Raw genomic sequence first — 18,435 nt, forward strand, 5'->3', positions numbered from 1 at the left:
TGAAGACCATGCAATAATTAAAAGCTAATCTTTCTAGAGGGAATTTGAACAAAAATTATGCTGAGTCTTTAACTTGGGGGAGCTGCAGCCACTGCAGGGGAAAAGGGAGGCCTAGGATAGATCTCCAGATGTTTAAGAAAATATTGGGGCAAGTCCAGAATAAAATAAGACAGCTGGATGGGGTGGGGTGAAATGCATTGACTCACTGGAGTTTGCAGGAGACATTTCTGAGTTTATGATTTTAGAATAACCCAAGATAGAAGAGCTCTCAGAAATTCCTGAGGAGGAGTTTTCCTTGCCCCAGTGCCTGCAGTGCTCAGACAGATGTATTTGCTGGTAAATCCAGCACACTGTGATGCTGGAAAGTGAGAAGTAGAAGTTTTGGGCAACGGGATGAAGAAATTGCAATCTCTTATTTACAGTCAGGAATTGTATAATGTAACTGGGATTTATGTGCATGTATTAGGGCAGGAAAACAAAGAAAGAAAATGAGGAGACTTGGGGTTCCAGGTGGGCATTCTCACAGCCAACCCACTGATCTGAGAGCTCTTGAGCTCATTATCTTCCTTTTCAGCCAAGCATAATCAGAGTTAGCCTTGTAAGTGAGCAGAAATTCTGTAGTGCAGCACTGTGCATGAAATTCCTCTTGGCAGGCACTAAGTGCTTTGTGTGTGTGTAAGATTTGGGTCTTGCTTTATTTCACAAGGCAGTTCAGTGCTTGCCAACCTGCTTAGTATACTGAAACTCTTGGAATAACGCTCATGCATGTTTCCCTGACTTGGGACAAAACCAGAAGTTTTGCATTTCAATGATAATTATTCCAAGGTTACTTGAGGCTTGATCAAGATTACTTGATCACTTTTTGTGCATGACAAGTTCCTCCTGGGCAGCTCTGATTGGGTAAGGCTTTTTCACTGCTATGTGATAACTGCATGACAGATGCAATTGTAATAACACTTTTGTGTCTGTACTACAATCTGGTGAATATTTGGAATTTTCTGTTTTTCTAGTAGAGGCAGGAAAATTACAAGGAACAAAAGGATAAAAAGTGAAAAGGGTATCAAAACTAGAACAGATTTTCCAGTTTACATTTTACTTGCTTAACTGTCTGGGGTCCAGATAATACAAGACCTGATTCAAAATTCCATTATCTCTAAAATTTAAAAGAGCACCACTGAGGTCCTTCAAAGGGAAATTGTAGCTTAATCTTAAATAACAAAATCTCCAGTTGCTTTGGGGAGAAACTTTTAAAATCCTTCCCCTTTGTCTACTTTGATGATTCTTATAGATGTCTCCTGTATTCAACTGCCAGCTCTTGCTGTTTTATATTTGTATCTTCCATTTGCCATAATATTTGCCAATTACAGGGTTATCACAGCTCTTATATTGTGTAAAATTGTGGGTACCTGCCTGTAAATGACTGCTTGGCCTTTTCTGTTACCTCTGACCACACGGGTGACCTTTGAGCTCTGGATGACTATTGGGAAGGAAATAGAAAAATCTTGCTAATATGGGTGCTTAGCAAGTAGTTCTGAAACAATAGATAAAATAGAAATGTTAGCAATTTTTGACTTAGAGGCTGAAAACAGCCATGTGAAGGTTTGAGGCTTCTTCCTTTGTTTAGATGATATCCAAATGCCACAAATACCAAAGAACCATCAGACATCCTGTTCCAAGTATGGCAGGAAAGGGCTGAAGATAAGGGTTACAGATAAGAAAGCCATAAAACATGGTAATTTAGTGATTCCTATAGGTTGCATGCAAATATTAGGAAATTAGTATGTTGTAGTAGATTGGTTAATGGAAATCAGAATATTCATCATAGAAGAATACTTATTGTATTGTAAATGGGAAATCGCTCTCTTACTCTCTTACTCTTATATTCTCTCTACCCTCCAAGCTCTACACTCTCTCTCACACCCACGCCCTCATAATAAACTACAAACCTGAAGAACAGAAAATAGAGAGCTCCTGAGTCTGTCCAGCGACCGTCCACCCTGATCACAAAACCCCCACAGATGACCTCTGACCTTTCAGCACCATTTTGAGTCCATTCTGACCTTTCAATGACCTTTGATCCTGCAAGACCATTTGTCCTCTTGTGACGTGACCCAGGATGACATCAGAACTTGGGGGATGGCCTTTGATTCCTGAATGACCTCTAGTGCGTTTTCTATCAGGATTCTGTTAGCATGCCCAGCTCCTTCACCAGGGCTTGACTGTAAGAACATTGAAAATGCTTAGAAGAGCCAGAAGTGCTGTTTATGCTCCCAAAAATAGCTGGGAAAGCACAAATGAGCAGAGACCAAACTGGTCTGGAATGGAAATCCAGCCTCGTACATTCTGTTTCTCCTCTCTACACAGGCGAGCAACACGGAGGATGCAGGAGGGGACAGACTCACATTGCTGAGGTAGGATGAAAGCATCTTTTGTTTTAACTGCTTAATGGAAACTTCTGATATCTTGCAAAAAATTTGTATACTATACTACTCTAAGTATATGCTGTATACTATAAACCAACTGTAATTGCACTTGTTTTGTTGGTGATTTGCTGGAGAAGCAACCTAAAGAGTGAAACTTCTCAAAGTCTTAATGCTGATATGTATCAACTGTAGAGAGGTAGATGTGGGCCACAGTCACCAGCTAACTCCCAAAAAAATTGTTGATCGCTGGATGGGTTATTTGTGTGGTTTTTTTTTTCTCAGTACTCCTCCAGTGTTTTATTTTGCCTGTATATCCCTATAATCATGGGTCAGGTGTTGGTGTCACCTGAGTGGCCAGGAGGAACTGCCTGGTGTCAGGAAGTGTTTAATGGATTTGCACTGGTGTGGAGTTGCACCACTTGACAGAGATAAATATAAATATGAATAAATATATCGATAACTTGAAATCTTTTGTTGTGTTTCTGTCAGAAAGACTTGGCTTTTAGGAGGCTGGCATTTCTCTAAGCAAACAGCATTATGTTATTCCCCAAGACTAGATTTCCTTGCACCATTTATCCAGCAGACTTGTCTGACCATGAGGACATAGCTTAGCAAAAAAATTTCTTAAAGGAATATTTTACCCATAAAACTTAGAGCCACAGCAATGTCTTCCATCCCATTTGCATTTTGGAGTAAAAATACATGGACTAAGCTAATAGCTAAGCCACTGGAAATCATGGTACACATTCCAATCTTTAAGATATTGTGAGGTTTTTTGCAGAGGCCAAACTTTTTGAATTCTCCAGTAAAACAGCTGAGGAAAAGATGTTATGGTTCAGAATAATTTCATGTATTTCCCAGATACTTTGTATTGCCAGATTCTGCTGAAGTATCCCACTTAATATTCTGTTTGCTTTGCCAGTAATGCAGCAGATTAATAAACCACGTCAGGTGGGAAATAGCTTTTTGAGAGAAAGATAATTCAAGATTTTAAGTAAAGCCATTGAAGCAGAAACAGGCTGGCATTTCCCAAAAGCTAATCAAATACTAGCAGAGCAGTGAGGGAGTGTAACACATCATTTAGAAGTCAAAAGTCAAGGGAGAAGATTTTAAAAGACTTTAAAAAACACTGTTTCCATTTGCCAGCAGACAGTACCTCCCAATGTCAAGCCTCTATCACTGTAGAAATTAACAAGTCTTGTGGAAACAGTCATCTGTTCTGTGAGGGGACATCTTCTAATCACAGTGATTGCTTAGGTCTGATGGAGGACCAGCACATGCTCCTCAGTCACTGCTGGATCTTAGACAGAAATTCTGGGTGTCTTATTTCTACATTTTTTGTCATAGTCAAACAACTGGCAATTGGTTTTTTTTTTTATGGTCACAATGAATTTGACTTCTTGCTGTCATACTGTTGATAAGTAATGGTTTGGATGTCCATCTGGGTTATAAAACAACTGAATTTCAGTAGCTGCAGTGAGAGGAGAAATAAAAATGAAAAAAACACAACTATGTGTAAATGTTTTTATTAATGCTGGAGTGTATCATCACGGAGGCTGTGACAGCTCAGCTTGAATTCTACTGGAGCTAGGGCACTCTTCTCAGGGATTTAAGGTCAAATCCCTTTGGATACAGAGTGGAATTAAAGCCAATTTTTCTGTCTAGTTTTTGTGCCATACACTTTGAATAAAAAAAAAATTGTTTAATTCTCAAATATTTTTTGAAAATTCTTTTGCTATGATTTTATCTCCCTAACTGAAATTTCTGCAGAACCTTAATTCTGTATCCTTGAGACATCTAAATTCATATTTCTTGGAGAAATTAATATTCATGGGTGTGCATTCTTCTACAACCAAGGTCTGGTGAAGGTCAGGAAGATGCTTTTTTTTTATTTTTGTTCCCAGGAACTTCACTTGAATATGCCATTCTTGAAAGCAGTGCTTTATTATCTGTTTAAGAAGTATTATCAAATGGACTAATTGCCAGTGTGCATTTCCTCACTTGCTTGTATACATTTCAACCAAACTAAGTAAATGCTGTTGGTAAATATTCACTCTACAAGCCCTTAGGCTAGTCAATAAAGCTGTAACTCTACTCTGTTGAAGTGAAAATGCACAGTAATTTGTTTCTAGCAAAACAGGATGAACAAATCACTTGGCCATTTAGTTTAGGGTATTGTCAGAGCATGGATTGGGGCACTTGAATGAAGTGAGCTGACCTCCAGCAAGCAGGGGCATTATTTATATTGAGCTCTACTGTTGGTCTAAAAAGTTATCCAATGCCAAGGTCGCTTCTGAAAACAGCTTTCAGATGTGACAGTCTGCTCCCCAAAAGATGTGCAGTGCACAAAGTCCAAAACCCATGAAGTAAGCATGTAAGACCTGGAGCTGTAGCCTCAGTCTGCTGTGATGGGAATAAGTATTGCAGTCAAGAAACCTGCTGAGTGTATTGTGAAGCCTCCTGATTCTGAACCAAAATGTTGATATTTGGTTGCCATAAAATCACCTTTCCCTTAAGTCTAAGCACAAGGAATTGCTGCCCAGTTTGTCAGTAAACACTTCAGTAAAGAGTACATGATTGGAAAAGGACAGGAAGTCTACTTTAGCTTCCCCAAATTGATGGCTAATTCTGAACTGAGAGCAAGGCTGGTTACCAGGCACCTTCTTTCACATCCCTGACATGGAATATGTTCTTTGTTGCTTGGAATGTCTTTGTAACACAAGCAGTTTCAGAGAAAAAAGGGTGATGCTACCCTTTTTTGGTTACTTCAGTCATATGCTCTTATATTCCAGAACTGAAACTTGTCCCAGTAATCTAACATTTATCAAATTCCTTTTATTGTGGAAAAATGAAGACAACTCACTGTAGGTGAGCAAGTTACAGACTTCCATAACTTTAATTTTATGTACCAAGGGTTGTCTTCCATTTACTGTTACATCTTGTTAAAGTAAATATGTGGCAGTATGATGCCACAAGATCCCTGTCAACTGATTTTCTATTACATTTCATAAAGGTTTAAGTTCAGGGCATATAAAAATCTTTCAGCTTAGGGATCATACATACAGAAATGTATTTGATAGACATCTGCAGTGTGCTTAGCAGGCAGTTTTAATCCCTATATTAAGTTAATAATTAAGGGCAAATAAAAGTGTCTCTCTTGGGGGGCGGATTATTAGCATATACAGAAATCTTGAAATGCTGCAGGATATTTTTTTTGGGAAAAAACTTATCAAGGCAGATGCATCCTGTTGGGATTTGGTTTTTGTTACTGTTTTAATGTAAAAACTAATTGTTAAATCCAACCAGACTTAGCTGCTCTGCTGGCTAACTTTGAGGGTATCTGTGTCACTGTAACCGGGGCAGTGCCACCAGCTGGCTCTGCATGCTGCTAAATGCTGCTCAATTGAGCAGCACAAGCAGCACTGTTCTTATAGGAAGCTGGTCTTTTGTCCTGCATATTCCAATGCCAGAATATTCATGTTGCCTTTTGGAAAGAGATGTGCAGAGTTACCAGAGCCCTCACAGAACAAATTATTAGCGATACAAAGCGGACATACCTTGTCACAACTATCAAAGGTGTTTTTTAGAGAAACTGCCTAGGGATTAACAAGCTAAGACAAGTCTGAAATGGATGAAGTGTATTTTGAAGGAAGGGATCATAAGGTTGATGTTTCTCTTCCCTCCTTTGCTCACCAGATACTCATTTCATAAAATACTCAAAGATGATGGCAATTAGTAGTGAAGACCAAAGATAGCAAAAGATAACTACCAATGGCAAGTGTGTGATAAAGCTTTTCATGGTATTCTTTCCTCTGATCTGATATTTTGTCTCTTCACACTTTATATTTTAAACTGCTGGTTTTTGTTTGTTTTTATTTTTTTTTTTTTTGGCTTTAGGAATTAGGAAAATCGACGAAAGTTTGGGAATTTGTGGTTACACAGTAAGCTTGAGATACTCATGCTTCTTGCAGAACAATGGGACTACTTTTAAGGTTTTGTATGTTTGTTTTATTTTGGTTTTGCTATTTTTTTTGTCTTTTTGAGTACAAAATATAGGAAATGAAAAATCTGGTTTTCAGATTTTCTTGGTAATGAGGTAAATGATGACTTATTAATCAGTAAAAGCTCTTGGCTTTGCATTAGTCTCCCAAAACCACTTTTTACATTTTCTAGGTGAGAATGTTAGAGAAATTCACTGTTTTGTAACTTTGTCCACATGCATACTCGTGTACATGGGATTACCTTGGTGTTAGCTGAAGTGATGTAAAATTCTACATGAAGCTTTCTTTCCTTTGGTTTTAAGAGGCTTTTTTTGCTGCTTGATATGGATTTAACACAAGTAAACCTGGTTAAAGTGCAATACATGCATATTATTTTGCTCTAGCTTGACTATATCAGCTTAATATTAGTTCCCCATGGTGTGCCTGCTCTGCCTTACTGCAGAGTGATGGGGGATGTGGCGTGACACCACCGTGTTGGCTCCCTCACCTCTGTTTAGAATGACCTGTTGTCATCACTGTTACTGCTACTCCACTGCTTACATTGACCTTTTGAAGTTTTGGGGCTGTGTTTGTTTGTTTTTGTTGTGTGGTGGTTTTGTTTCTCCCACAGTAATGTTTGTAACAGGATTTATTTCTGTTTATGCAGTCAGGCTGGTCAGGAGAAAGCAAGTGCAGTCATTTTGGGCACTGCCTTTGGGCAATGATGGATCCTGACAAAGCAGACACAGTCACATCTTCTCTGACAGATGAATGATTATGGGGAATGTGATCCACTGTCTAGAGCCAGCTCAGCTCTGCTGGTTACTGACACAGGGGATGCCACAGGGAATTTTTAAGTGGTTTCAATGGGGATGCAGATAGAAATTATGGAACTACACTTTCTAAGCAAGCATTGTGCCAAAGGTCAAGGTCTCATTTCTAAATTTCACTGTCAGAAAGGATAGAAATTAGAAAAAATAAATTAGAAAGGAAAGAACTTTTGAGTATTTTCCAAACAAAAGAGAATAGTTTTCATCCATTCTAGTAAAATTAAATCCAGTAAGAAGTGACATGTGCAAAATCCTTAGAAAATGTTGCTGGAAATCATAGTAAATTGTAGCTCAGTGGATTCTTTTTCAGCTTTGAGACTTTGAGAGTAAAACTCCACAGGAATTTTAGGTCTTAATCTGCAAGTATAATTCTCTTAATATCCCTCATTTTCCTTTAACAGCAGCCATGGAAATTTGCTAACATCTCACCCTTTCTTCAGAGAGCATGGCAGACTGAGGAAATAGCAGTTTTCCAGACTTTATGCCAAAGCAAAGTTTCACTTTAATTGTTGTCAAGCAGTTTGTTTCTCTCACAGCTATAAAGCAGGTGTCAGTATCTCAGCAGAACAGTGCCATGGTAAATTGAACGAGGCAGGCACTAATATACATCCCTGAGAGTTGAAATGCTTTGAGGATCATGAGTCATATCAGCTGTGTGGCTGGAGCTGAAGAAATAGAATTACAGAAACTGTTTTCCTATTAATATCTTCTGAAAATAGAATTTATGTAACTAAAGAGCTTTGGTAGTCTATGTAAAAAGTGAAGTCAGTTCTGTTTACACCAGAGACTATTTTGAGCTAGAAAATTCATAATTCCTCCAAAGGTTGAGGTTGAGCTTGCTTTACTTCATACTTAAAGTCTGTCTCTCCTATCAAGAAGCAAGGTTTAATCTCTGGCATAGCTGTGCATCTCCCTAAGCTCTGAAATAACAGGGCTGCATCTCTGATCCAGCTGGTGCCATATCTTGACTGGGAACTGAGCAGAGTCACCCTGGGCAGTAGATGCTTTGGGGGTGAGAGGTGTATAAAGCACCACAGGGAAGCATTGTGTGGTGTGGCTGTCCTCAGGCAGTGTGCAAGAACCAATCAACACACTGAGTTATTTGGTTTTGTAGTCATTCTGCAGGATGGGGTGCCAGGCATCACTCATTTCAGGATGCAAGAACAGCCTTTTATACAAAAAGGTGACAAAGAATGATACAGAAACAGGTGATTTGGTCACTCACACTTATATAACAAAATTCACAATGTGTATGTGGTGGTCTGGGCCCAGTTCATTGTACTATCATTTACATATACAAATTTCCCTAAAAGTGTAATTTTTAGCTTTATAATTGTCTAAGATATCTTGAGATTCTATTTTTATCCTATCTACTACATGAAGTTCTTATTTAACTTTATACTTTGTTAGAGTTTTGGCTTGAATCTATTTGAACAATTAATTGTCAATGAAATAAGGATTTCCAATACTCAGTTCCTGGGAGTTCTTCATTGCTCTGCTGCTCTGGCACCTTGTTGTCATGGTTTCAAGACTGGCTCACAGTCCCTGTGAACTTTTTTGTGGATTTTTTAACATCATATGAAATCAATATAAACCCAGGGGTTTTCCTAACTGGAGTTAATTGGCAATTCTCATTTGAGTGTTGCTTTTGCCAAGTGTAGATGCTGATTGTGTTTCTATTCAGAAATCTTTTATAATGGCATACAACTTGCTAAGAAAAAGTTGCATTTTCTCTTAGCTCTTGAAATTCTCCTTCAGAGAAACCATAAGCTAGTTATGTCAATAAGGGAAAGAATTCCAGAGAATGGGTTCAAGGAGCACATTCTCAAGTTGGAGCCCTTGTTGAGAAGAATAGATTTCAAACATTAAATTAGATTTCAAATTTTAAATTACAGACTAGGATTCCTCTGGAACTTCAAATACCTTTGAGCTTTTTTTTTTTTGAGCTGTCAATATGGGAGATTTTAGTTTTTATATTTTTGTTTAAATATTTTTTGTTTTTATGTTCAAATATGTTTTTATTTTGTTTTGGTTTTTTATTTTATTTTGTTATTCCGAGCAATATTGAAGACTTACTGCCCATTGACTTTGTTGCTCTCGTGCAGATACATCTTTTAAAATTGCCTGGCCTGGGAAATAACAGACAATGAATTTTACAAACTCCTTTCTCAGAAATAGCACTTAAGATCTGTGGTTTTCTTCTACCATGACATTAATGCTGTTTGTGGCACAGGAGGACTGTCAAGAGAATTCGGAAATTAGAGATATGAATCATCATGAAAACAGTGGTAATGTTATTTTCCAAGACTGCTGGTCTGTGATGTAACTCTGGATCAGATCTCGCTTTATTACTGAGAATAGAAATTCAGTGGGATGGGAAAGAAGTTCCCTGGTCCTCCTTGATGATTTTTTTGATACCCCAAGCCATCTAAATGTTTAATTCCATTTAATCCTTTTGGAGTAATTCAGTAATTGAGAGTAATGGCACAAAAACCAAATGCACAGAAGGATGAGAATGCCAGCTATTTATTGCAACAAATTTCAAGGCATTTCCAGAGAGGGTGAACATGGCCAGAAAGCTGTTTCTGTTATTTCTCTCAGATTTTTGAATAGGGGTTTATTTGGCCAATAAATTAATTACCAAGTTTCATGAAATGTTCTAAACCTATAAGTGTTTAGCTAGCAATAGAGCAATTGAATATACTAGCAATATAGAGCTGTACAAATATACAAAGCCTCTGATTTTGCCTCGTATTTCAATAAATAATTAATAATTTGCTCTAATATTTCAACTTCCCTGAATCCTCAGCTTATTGGGTTGAAATGCTGTCTGTTTTGCTTTGGCTTTCATGTGATCTGAAGATTCAATTATGGTTAATTTTAGTTAAGTAATTCAATTAAGTTTTTGGCTGTTTATGCAGTAAAGAAATAATTTTGGTGGCTAACAAAAATAATATTTGGCATTGCTTTTCACTGTATTACAGTACTGGACTTTTGTGATAAAATGTTTCTGGGGGTAATTAAAAGGATGAAGTCTAAAAGCTTTTGGTATGACTAATGGGGATTGCTGTGGAGGCCCTTTCTAATTAACAGGGCAACATTTTGCTTTCACTACTCAGCTGGTTTGGGGACAAAGTTTTATTCTGCAGAGAAGGCTCAGAAAATTTTAGTTACTAAGTAAATGACTCAATAACTTCTCCTCACATGCCGCAGGCTTATCCCTGGATAGAATAAGGGGAAGCATTAGTAAAAGCCCATATTTCTGGTGAAGAAGAAGGAATTCTTTCTTTCAATTTGACTTGTGCATGGAATATATATTTCCTATATAAGGGGTTCATAAGGAATAACTTCTTAAAAAAAAATTCCAAACCAAAACTTCACACTACTACTACTTCACACTATAACTGCCGTAAAAGTAAACTTCCTGAATTTCTGTTTTGGTTTTATTGCAATATGTTGAATTGGATATATCAGCAGGGGAGTTTTGCTTCCTAGATTTGAAGTCCAGCAGTTTTCCAGACAAATAGCATATTCCTGAGTTATTCATGTGGAGCAACTTCACATTGGCCAACTTTGCATGTCACCTTTGATGTTTCTGTTGGCTGGCAAAAATGGCTGTTATTTGTGATTTCTATTTTCTGTTCTATTATTTCTACTTCTTTTGACTCTTTCTCTGCAAAACAGTACATCTAGTAGGCTAAAAGTGGGAGACTAAATATTGAAAGGAAAAGACAGGGATTACATTGAATGCAGGCAAGCATCCAACCATGCTGCTAAGACTTTTAAAATCAATTGTGATATATAAGTTGCTTGATGATTTTGAGAAATATTTTTAGCTCTGAGAAGACTGATAAGTGGATAATTTATTCTTTTGTGAGCACAAATGAACAAATTCATTTTGTATTTTTTATCTTGGCAGTTCTATGAAGCAGAAAATACAAGATTGCAATCTTGATGTTCAGACTCAATGTGGAAAAACCTAAGATATCTTCAGAGAAAGTTCTGAAAAGTTTGCTGCTTATGCTTCTAGTTATTCTAGAGACTGTAGTAAAGTGGTCATAGGAAAGACTATATCTTCAATACAGTCCATAGGTTATTTTTGCTGGCTTATGACTATATATTCTTTCTTTCCAAAATAAAATCTGAGAAAAAGTTTTAGTTAAGCCCTTACAATTGTCGGCTTTCATCTTAACCATTTGCAGGTTTAGTGATATTTAGTGACAGAGAATCTTATTAGAACTGCATACTGCAGATATTTTCACATGGATAATTCATTCCAGTAAAATCCTCAATGTGCTAAATTATTGCTTTTTTATATATTCCTCCCTTAAAAGATCAAATCTATGACTCCTTCACCACCTGTCCCCAAGAGAATTAAATTGACAGAGGCTTTCAGAGCAGTAGCTAGAATGCCTTTCTCACCCCCAGTCATGTTTTGAATTCACTATATGGTATTTCTTCTTAATTCTTTGATGTGGAAAGTTTACTACTATTTTTCAAAATTACAATTTTGTATAAAAAGTGCTTCCATTTTTCTCACCTGTTCAAAAACTGCATCCCTTCATAGTCCACAGCATCTTTTGGGAATGGTCTGCATCACAGCTTCTAGTTTTTCTCTAGGTTTCATTTCAAAGGATTTGTTCAGATAAGCAAGGACAGCCCTGAGAGGTGGCAACAGAGTTTTAAAGAAGCTGTTTATAATTAAAATGGTAAATAAGATAATTTGCTGCAATGTTATTTGAAAATATTTTAAGCCCTCAGTCTGGTCACATCTGAATACCTAGGAAAACCACAGAAGATTTTACCAGGCTTCTAAAAAAAAAAAAGGGAAAGCAGATGGTGCAGGAACATGGTGGGTGGGCTCCTGGATAATATCCACCCAAAGCACTCAGCCCCAGGTGTCACAGAGCTCTAGGGAAAACACAGGGTGGCTTTGCAGTGATACTGGGAGATATTTCTGGGCTGACAGGTAAGGGCCAAGTTTACACCTTCTGCCAGGGCTGAGATGAGGTCAAGGAAGGGTTGCAGGAGCCAGAGGCACCTCAAACTTACGAGTTCTTTAAGCACACAGGCTCCAGGATGGGAGGAGGTAAGCTTGTCCTGCAATTTATTATGGGGTGGATAACTTGTTTAGTCTCCCTTCAGTGAGCTAAAGGGTGTGAGGCAGGTCAATGAAGTTATTATGAAGTGGTCACCAAGGAAATATGAGCTTCCTAACACTTCATTCTCCCTCTTTGAATTAGATTAATCTGTCCATTTCAGTCTTTTTCCAACAAGTTTGCTCAGATAGATGACAAAACAAGCTTCATTTTAAAATACACCTTGGAAGCAGAAAGGCATTTTTCTTATATATTAATGTATTGTGTCCTTACTTATTTACAGGAGATTTTTGTTCTGAATGTTTCTGTTCTATGTGTCTACTTGTTTACTGCAGTCTGATAACTGGAACTGCTGTGAAATGTAAAGAAAAGGACAGTTTAGGATTAGTGAAGCTGTAGAGACCCACATAAGTTATAAAAATCAAGTTAGGAGCTGATTAAACACTGAAAAAAGGAGCCCACTCTGAGCTCTGTCCTCACTACAGCAAAGTAAGAAGTGTCTGTGGTTGTGTTAACCAGTTTAAAATTAACTTTATCTACCCCACTGTATTTAAGTTGAAGCAGTGACCACAGCTGTGGTTGCAAGTGTCCAGGAGAGGTATGCTAGAAATACTTGGAAGTAGCCAAACTATAAACCCTTATGGGTTTTTTTTGGTGTTTTTCTGTAAAAATTTACTTTTTGTGTCAGTCTACAAATATTTTCATATTAATTGAGTGAAAAGTCAAACATGCACAGTATCATCATTTTCTCTGCTCCTCAGTCTTCCTGTTAAATTTGAAAGCAGCACTCTGACATTGCTTCAGAGGGTGGTGAATTTTGTTTTTGAGAGAGTGAACTGCTTATATGTTGTTGATTTTATTAGCAGTAGTCTCTTCCAGTTCAGTTTTGAGTTGACCAAAATATATTAGCTCTTTATAGCCTGGACATCAGACTTAGATATTCATGTTTATCTGAAAGTGAGTACTCATATGAATATCCACATCTAGATCAACCTATTTTTATGAGAAGGTTGCCATTTTTGCTTACCTTTGGGGTGAACATTAGAGACATTTGATGTTTCAGCTGTATTTTGTCACCTGAAATGCTACTAGGATACCCCCAATGTCCATCTTACCTGCCTGGTCAGCACAGGCACCCACGTGGGTCACTGGCTGTTGCTTTTCTCTCTCTGTCCTTCAAATAAGAAAGTTCAGGGAAGTTTAAATTTCTCATGAGGAGATGGCAATTTTGTTGCTTAATAGCCAGATATTTCAAAATTCTATTAATCTTTCTTTTTCACTGCACAGGAGCTCTGGTCTCTTTCTAAAGTCTCCTTTCATATCCTGACATAGATCACAAGGTTAGATTTTATCTGTCTGTGTCTATCTTGGACTTCCTGTTTTGGGCATTCTAATGTCACTATATCTTGCTGGTCAGGACAAAAATAGGGTTTTTTTTGTCAGAGAGATTCTTTCTCATGTTCCTTCTGACTAGGAAGGAACAGTTTTATTAGGGAGAGAGAGAGTTTAATTGTCTTTTTTGCCTAATTTGAGAGATGACACTGACATTTCTGAGCACTGCCTAGTTCTGGGATTTGTTATGCTATCATATGTTAAACACTGGCATTTAGACATATGCCAATACCTTCAGTTTGTTTGCAGCTTTGTGTATGTTAAGATGGAGATAATACTTCAGCTTTTAGTGAAGCCTTAAAAAATTGTTTAGATGTTCAAGCCATGCTTTACTGCAGCATCTAATGCTGTTAACAATGCTGTGGTTAGCTCAAGTGCAAATTCCATGAATAACAATAGCAAGTTCACACCTCAGGCACTGCTTCAACCCCTCACAGGATCAGTGATGGAAGTGTGATCCTGGTGGCCAAAATCTGAGCAATCCCCTCTTTTCTCTGAATTATCTTCAAGGAGTTCAGAAACCTGTGCACCAGGGAACCCTTGGGTGAATAATTGAAACAGATGTGTGCCATTATTTCTCATGGCCCACCTAAGCTGGGCTGAGGGGCAAACACTGCATGTTTTACTGCTGGGCTCAGTGCCTTACCCTGCCTGGCCACTGCCCTTCAGAGAGGTCCAAGGCAGTGGGGAGGAATCCTGGGTTACTTCTACTGCTTGGCTTTTGGACCAGTTGGAAAATGCAGGAAATAAAATTTTTAGAGACAAGGTTTTGAGGTGTTATATTCACTGCTTCTCAGTCTGAGGTCCATCTGGTGAGTATTTCCTCTGGGAGAAAGTCACTCATATGAGAAACAGACTGGACAAATGGAAAGATTTCTGATGTGCCTATTTTTAGGCAGTTTCCCATCCAGATTAAGGCAATATTTTGTCTGGTTTTCTTAAGAACTAAAAATAATCTCTCCATAGTGTGGTTGTCCCTCAGCAAAGACTCTTTCTGTACTGTTCCAAGCTCAAGGAGTTCACAACCTTCTGAAAGTTTCTAAAGTGTTATCTAGAGTAAGACAATAAAACAAGTTCTCATTAAAAAAAAAAAAAAAAAAACCAAAACAGACATGTGATAACACTTTGAGGCAGGAGTGTCTGATATAGGTGTCCATCAGCTGGAGGCTGTTAAATCACACTTGACACCAAAAGGGGCCCAAAGTCACTGAATTAATGAGAATCATCTCAGTATCATCAGGCCACACACTCAGAAAATAAGTGCCCCTCACTGGGCCAGGCTTGGGAGTGGCAATTATTTACCCATGCACATTATTCTCTGACTACCTGCCAGTGCAATTTCAAGGAATATTTAGTACATGTTATCAATTATTGTATTTCTGTCTTGCTTAAAAAGGAAACACAGAGACAAACTTAATTTACTAAGACAAGAAATGAAAATGGCATCCCAGCCTGTAAATAACAATAGGAAATAGGAAGCAGAAGCCACAGAGGGTGTCAGCACCTTCAGATGAGCCTGTGTAGAGGGATCCATAAACCCTTGGTTAGTTGTGGCTGCTTTGCTGAAGGGTTGGGGTGCCTCAGATACATTTGTCTCACTTATCATGAGATATTCCACAGAAACAAAAAGAAAAACGTGTAGTGTGATTTTCTTTAAAGAGAGGGTTCAACATTGCCATGTGAAGTTTTTTTTTTCCTGCAATATTGAATATGGCAATAACTACAAAGATTCTCAAAAGAAACAAGACTGAGAAGGTAGCTGTGTATACTCTTCCAAAAAAAAAAATCAAAATGTATTGAAATATCATAGTATATTTCAGTATGGTGTGTGGGATGTAATAAGCAGATTAATACCTAAGAATTGAGCTAAAATATATTAAAAACTGTAGCCAAAATAAATAAATAAAACCACCCAAACTTACAGACTTGAATCCTGTCAATGCTAGATCTGCCAAAAAATCTATTACTCATACTTATATTTTATCTGTACATTACTTTTTCTGAATGGTTGTTAATCTTTGATTCTTTCCTTGATTTGAACATGAGGCAAATTGAATTATGAATCCTGACATAAGAACTCTTCTTTTCTCATTTCCTTGACCCATTTTTCAGTACTGCCTTGGGTTAGCAGTGTTTTTTAATCTACTAACTTCACTGTAAATCTGACTCTTTCTTGAGATGAGGTGGATATAAGTTGGTTGAATCATAATTCACAAGCTGTAAAATTAAAAATCTATGAATTGTTTCTTTAATATTTGGGATGCAATAGAACCCTCAATTGGTCTATAATAAATACAGATAAGGAAAAATGTATACCTGCACACATTTTGTCCTGGCTTGTCCTCAAACAATGCATGATTTCTAGTTTTGGTAACACTAAAATACCATCAAGGCATGTGGTTTTTTACTGAGAAACACATGTGCTGGAACTGAACAACAAATAATTCAAGTTGGGATAGTTCCTTTTTGTCATTTTATGCTCCTTTTCTATTGATTTCTGAACACTTCAGTGTCTTGCCATGTGCATTTCTCAGAGACAGCAGCCTATGCAGGGGACTAATGGAAAAATCAAGAGTGGTAGTGATGGCAGAGAGTCTTTTCCCTGGAAGTAGAAAGACACAGCTTCAGTAGGAATTGTATTTGTAGGTGGTACTTTTGCACATAAAAAACCAAGAAAAATAAGCTGGTAGCAACAAATGCTTCTCTAGCTATTGTAAACATTTAGTACATACACTTGCACTCCTGTATTTACATTTAAATGAAATCCATTAAGGGCCAGAATGTGAATATGTAAAGGTCAAATTCAGAAAATGCCAGTTTTTAGAAACTGCAAGGAAGAAGAAATTTCTCAGATAGTTTAGCAAGGTTTGTTTTGCTTGGCAGAGGGAGCTGTTCTAAAGAGTGTTTATTGTTTTGTCTCATGGTAGAATTGGTGAGACTATAATTGTATGACAGTCACTATCTTGGCTTCCACTTAAAGGATAAAAAATTTACTTTCTCCATGGTACTGCTAATAGAGAATGAGAAACTTTTTGGAGTGTTTCACTTTAAATACAGTGGTGGTTTTTCTTCTCCACAAAAGAAAGTGATTTATTTCTGGTGTCATATTTCATTTTCTCTGGTACAAACATAAGAATTAACAATATGAGGGTTTCATGCAAGACTATTACAAGGTATGAGTGAAATATAAGTAAAGCCTGATTTTATTAGGTCAGCCAGGGATTAATGACTCCAGGATAACTGCAAAGGTCTCAAGATGTCAATACTTCTTTTTTTAAACAATTAGAAGGGGAAAAAACCCCAATACCAAACCATTAGAGACAGTACTGCTGCAGTTCAAATGCTTTTCTTCATCCATTTATAAGGAGAGGCATTGTGGCACAATTTGAAAGTGTGCAAAATAAATATCTGCATAATTCTGATGTAGATTTACACAACTGAGATACTCTAGGAGTTCCATTATTTTGCTTTGTTATTAAGTGTGGCATAAACCCTAACATCTGAGTTAGGTGAAAACAGGACATCTTTGGTATGTGTCCCTATTGTTTAGAAAATCTCAGATTATTTTGCCACTCATCATGAATATTGATGTGCCATAGAGATGACCCTACTACTCCCCCTATAGCATTTCTCTCCTCTGATCATCAGTACAATTGTTTTCCTACATTTTACCAAATACAGCTGGATAGAAAATTATTGCCTTGTGCTTGAAGAGCTTTCCAAGCTCTGAAGTACTAAAAAAGCATTGGTGATCTCTTGAGATCTTCTATTTGGTACATAAAGTCTATTAAAATAATTATTTTTTGTTGAGAATGTGATGTCTGTTTTGTGGTAGCTTCATGCAGTCACAGAAGGGTTTATGTTGGAAAAGACTTTTAAAGATCATCCATTCCAACCATTTACCCAGCACTGCCAAGTCCACCACCAACCCATGTCCCTAAGCACCACATCTGCACATCTTTCAAATACCTCCAAAATGGTGGCCCCACCACTGCCCTGGGCAACCTACTTGCCACTGCTTGAAAACCCTTTCTGTGACGAAATTCTTCCTAATATCCAATCTAAATCTTGCCCAGGGCAACTGGAGGTTTTTCCTCTTGTCCTGTCACTTGTTACTTGAGAAAAGGGACTGAACCCCCCTGGTTATGCTCTCCTTTCAAGGAGCTGTAGAGAGCCATAAGGTCCCCCCTGAACCTCCTTTTCTCCAGGCTGAGCACCCCCAGCTCTCCCTGGTCGTGCTGGCCACGCTGCTTCTGATACAAGCCAGGATGCCCTTGGCCTTCTTGGCCACCTGGGCACACTGGCTCACACAGAGCCCCTTTCTGAGGATGTTTGCTCTCAGGATGTGTTAGTTAGGACTATGGTGTGCATGGTGCACTACAGAAGGTGACTTCTTCAACATTTTCCAAAGTACTACTGAAAAATGTTGCATGTTTAGAATCCAAAATCTTGAAGACAAATCAACAGATTTGAAAATTTAGCTCATCTATGAGCTAAATTAATTAATTTTATTTCATCTGCTCTGAAGCTCTTTGATCCTAAAGGTACTCAACAGCTGAATAATTTTCTCTCCTGAATTCACTTATATGCTCCAGTAAGGCAAAACTCAATGAGAAATACATTTTATTCCAGCTTCAGTGATGTAGCACAGGTCCTAGTGGTGATCATGGTAGCTTTTAATGAAAAATTAGATAATAAGTAAGTGGAATAG

General features: G+C 37.7%; 1 protein-coding gene across 3 annotated transcripts in view; it reads left to right on the plus strand.

Moving 5' to 3' along the window:
* The first annotated feature begins 2,147 nt into the window (after window positions 1-2,147).
* Window positions 2,148-18,435, plus strand: part of FAM13C (family with sequence similarity 13 member C) — an 81,205-nt gene continuing 64,917 nt past the window's right edge. For all 3 annotated transcript variants that reach the window (XM_056494943.1, XM_056494944.1, XM_056494945.1), the window contains exon 1: window positions 2,148-2,411. In XM_056494943.1, coding sequence (XP_056350918.1) covers window positions 2,265-2,411 — 147 coding nt within the window. In that variant the 5' untranslated portion in view covers window positions 2,148-2,264. The remainder of the gene's footprint in view (window positions 2,412-18,435) is intronic.

Source organism: Oenanthe melanoleuca, chromosome 6, assembly GCF_029582105.1.
Source record: "Oenanthe melanoleuca isolate GR-GAL-2019-014 chromosome 6, OMel1.0, whole genome shotgun sequence".
Taxonomy (NCBI): Eukaryota; Metazoa; Chordata; class Aves; order Passeriformes; family Muscicapidae; genus Oenanthe; species Oenanthe melanoleuca.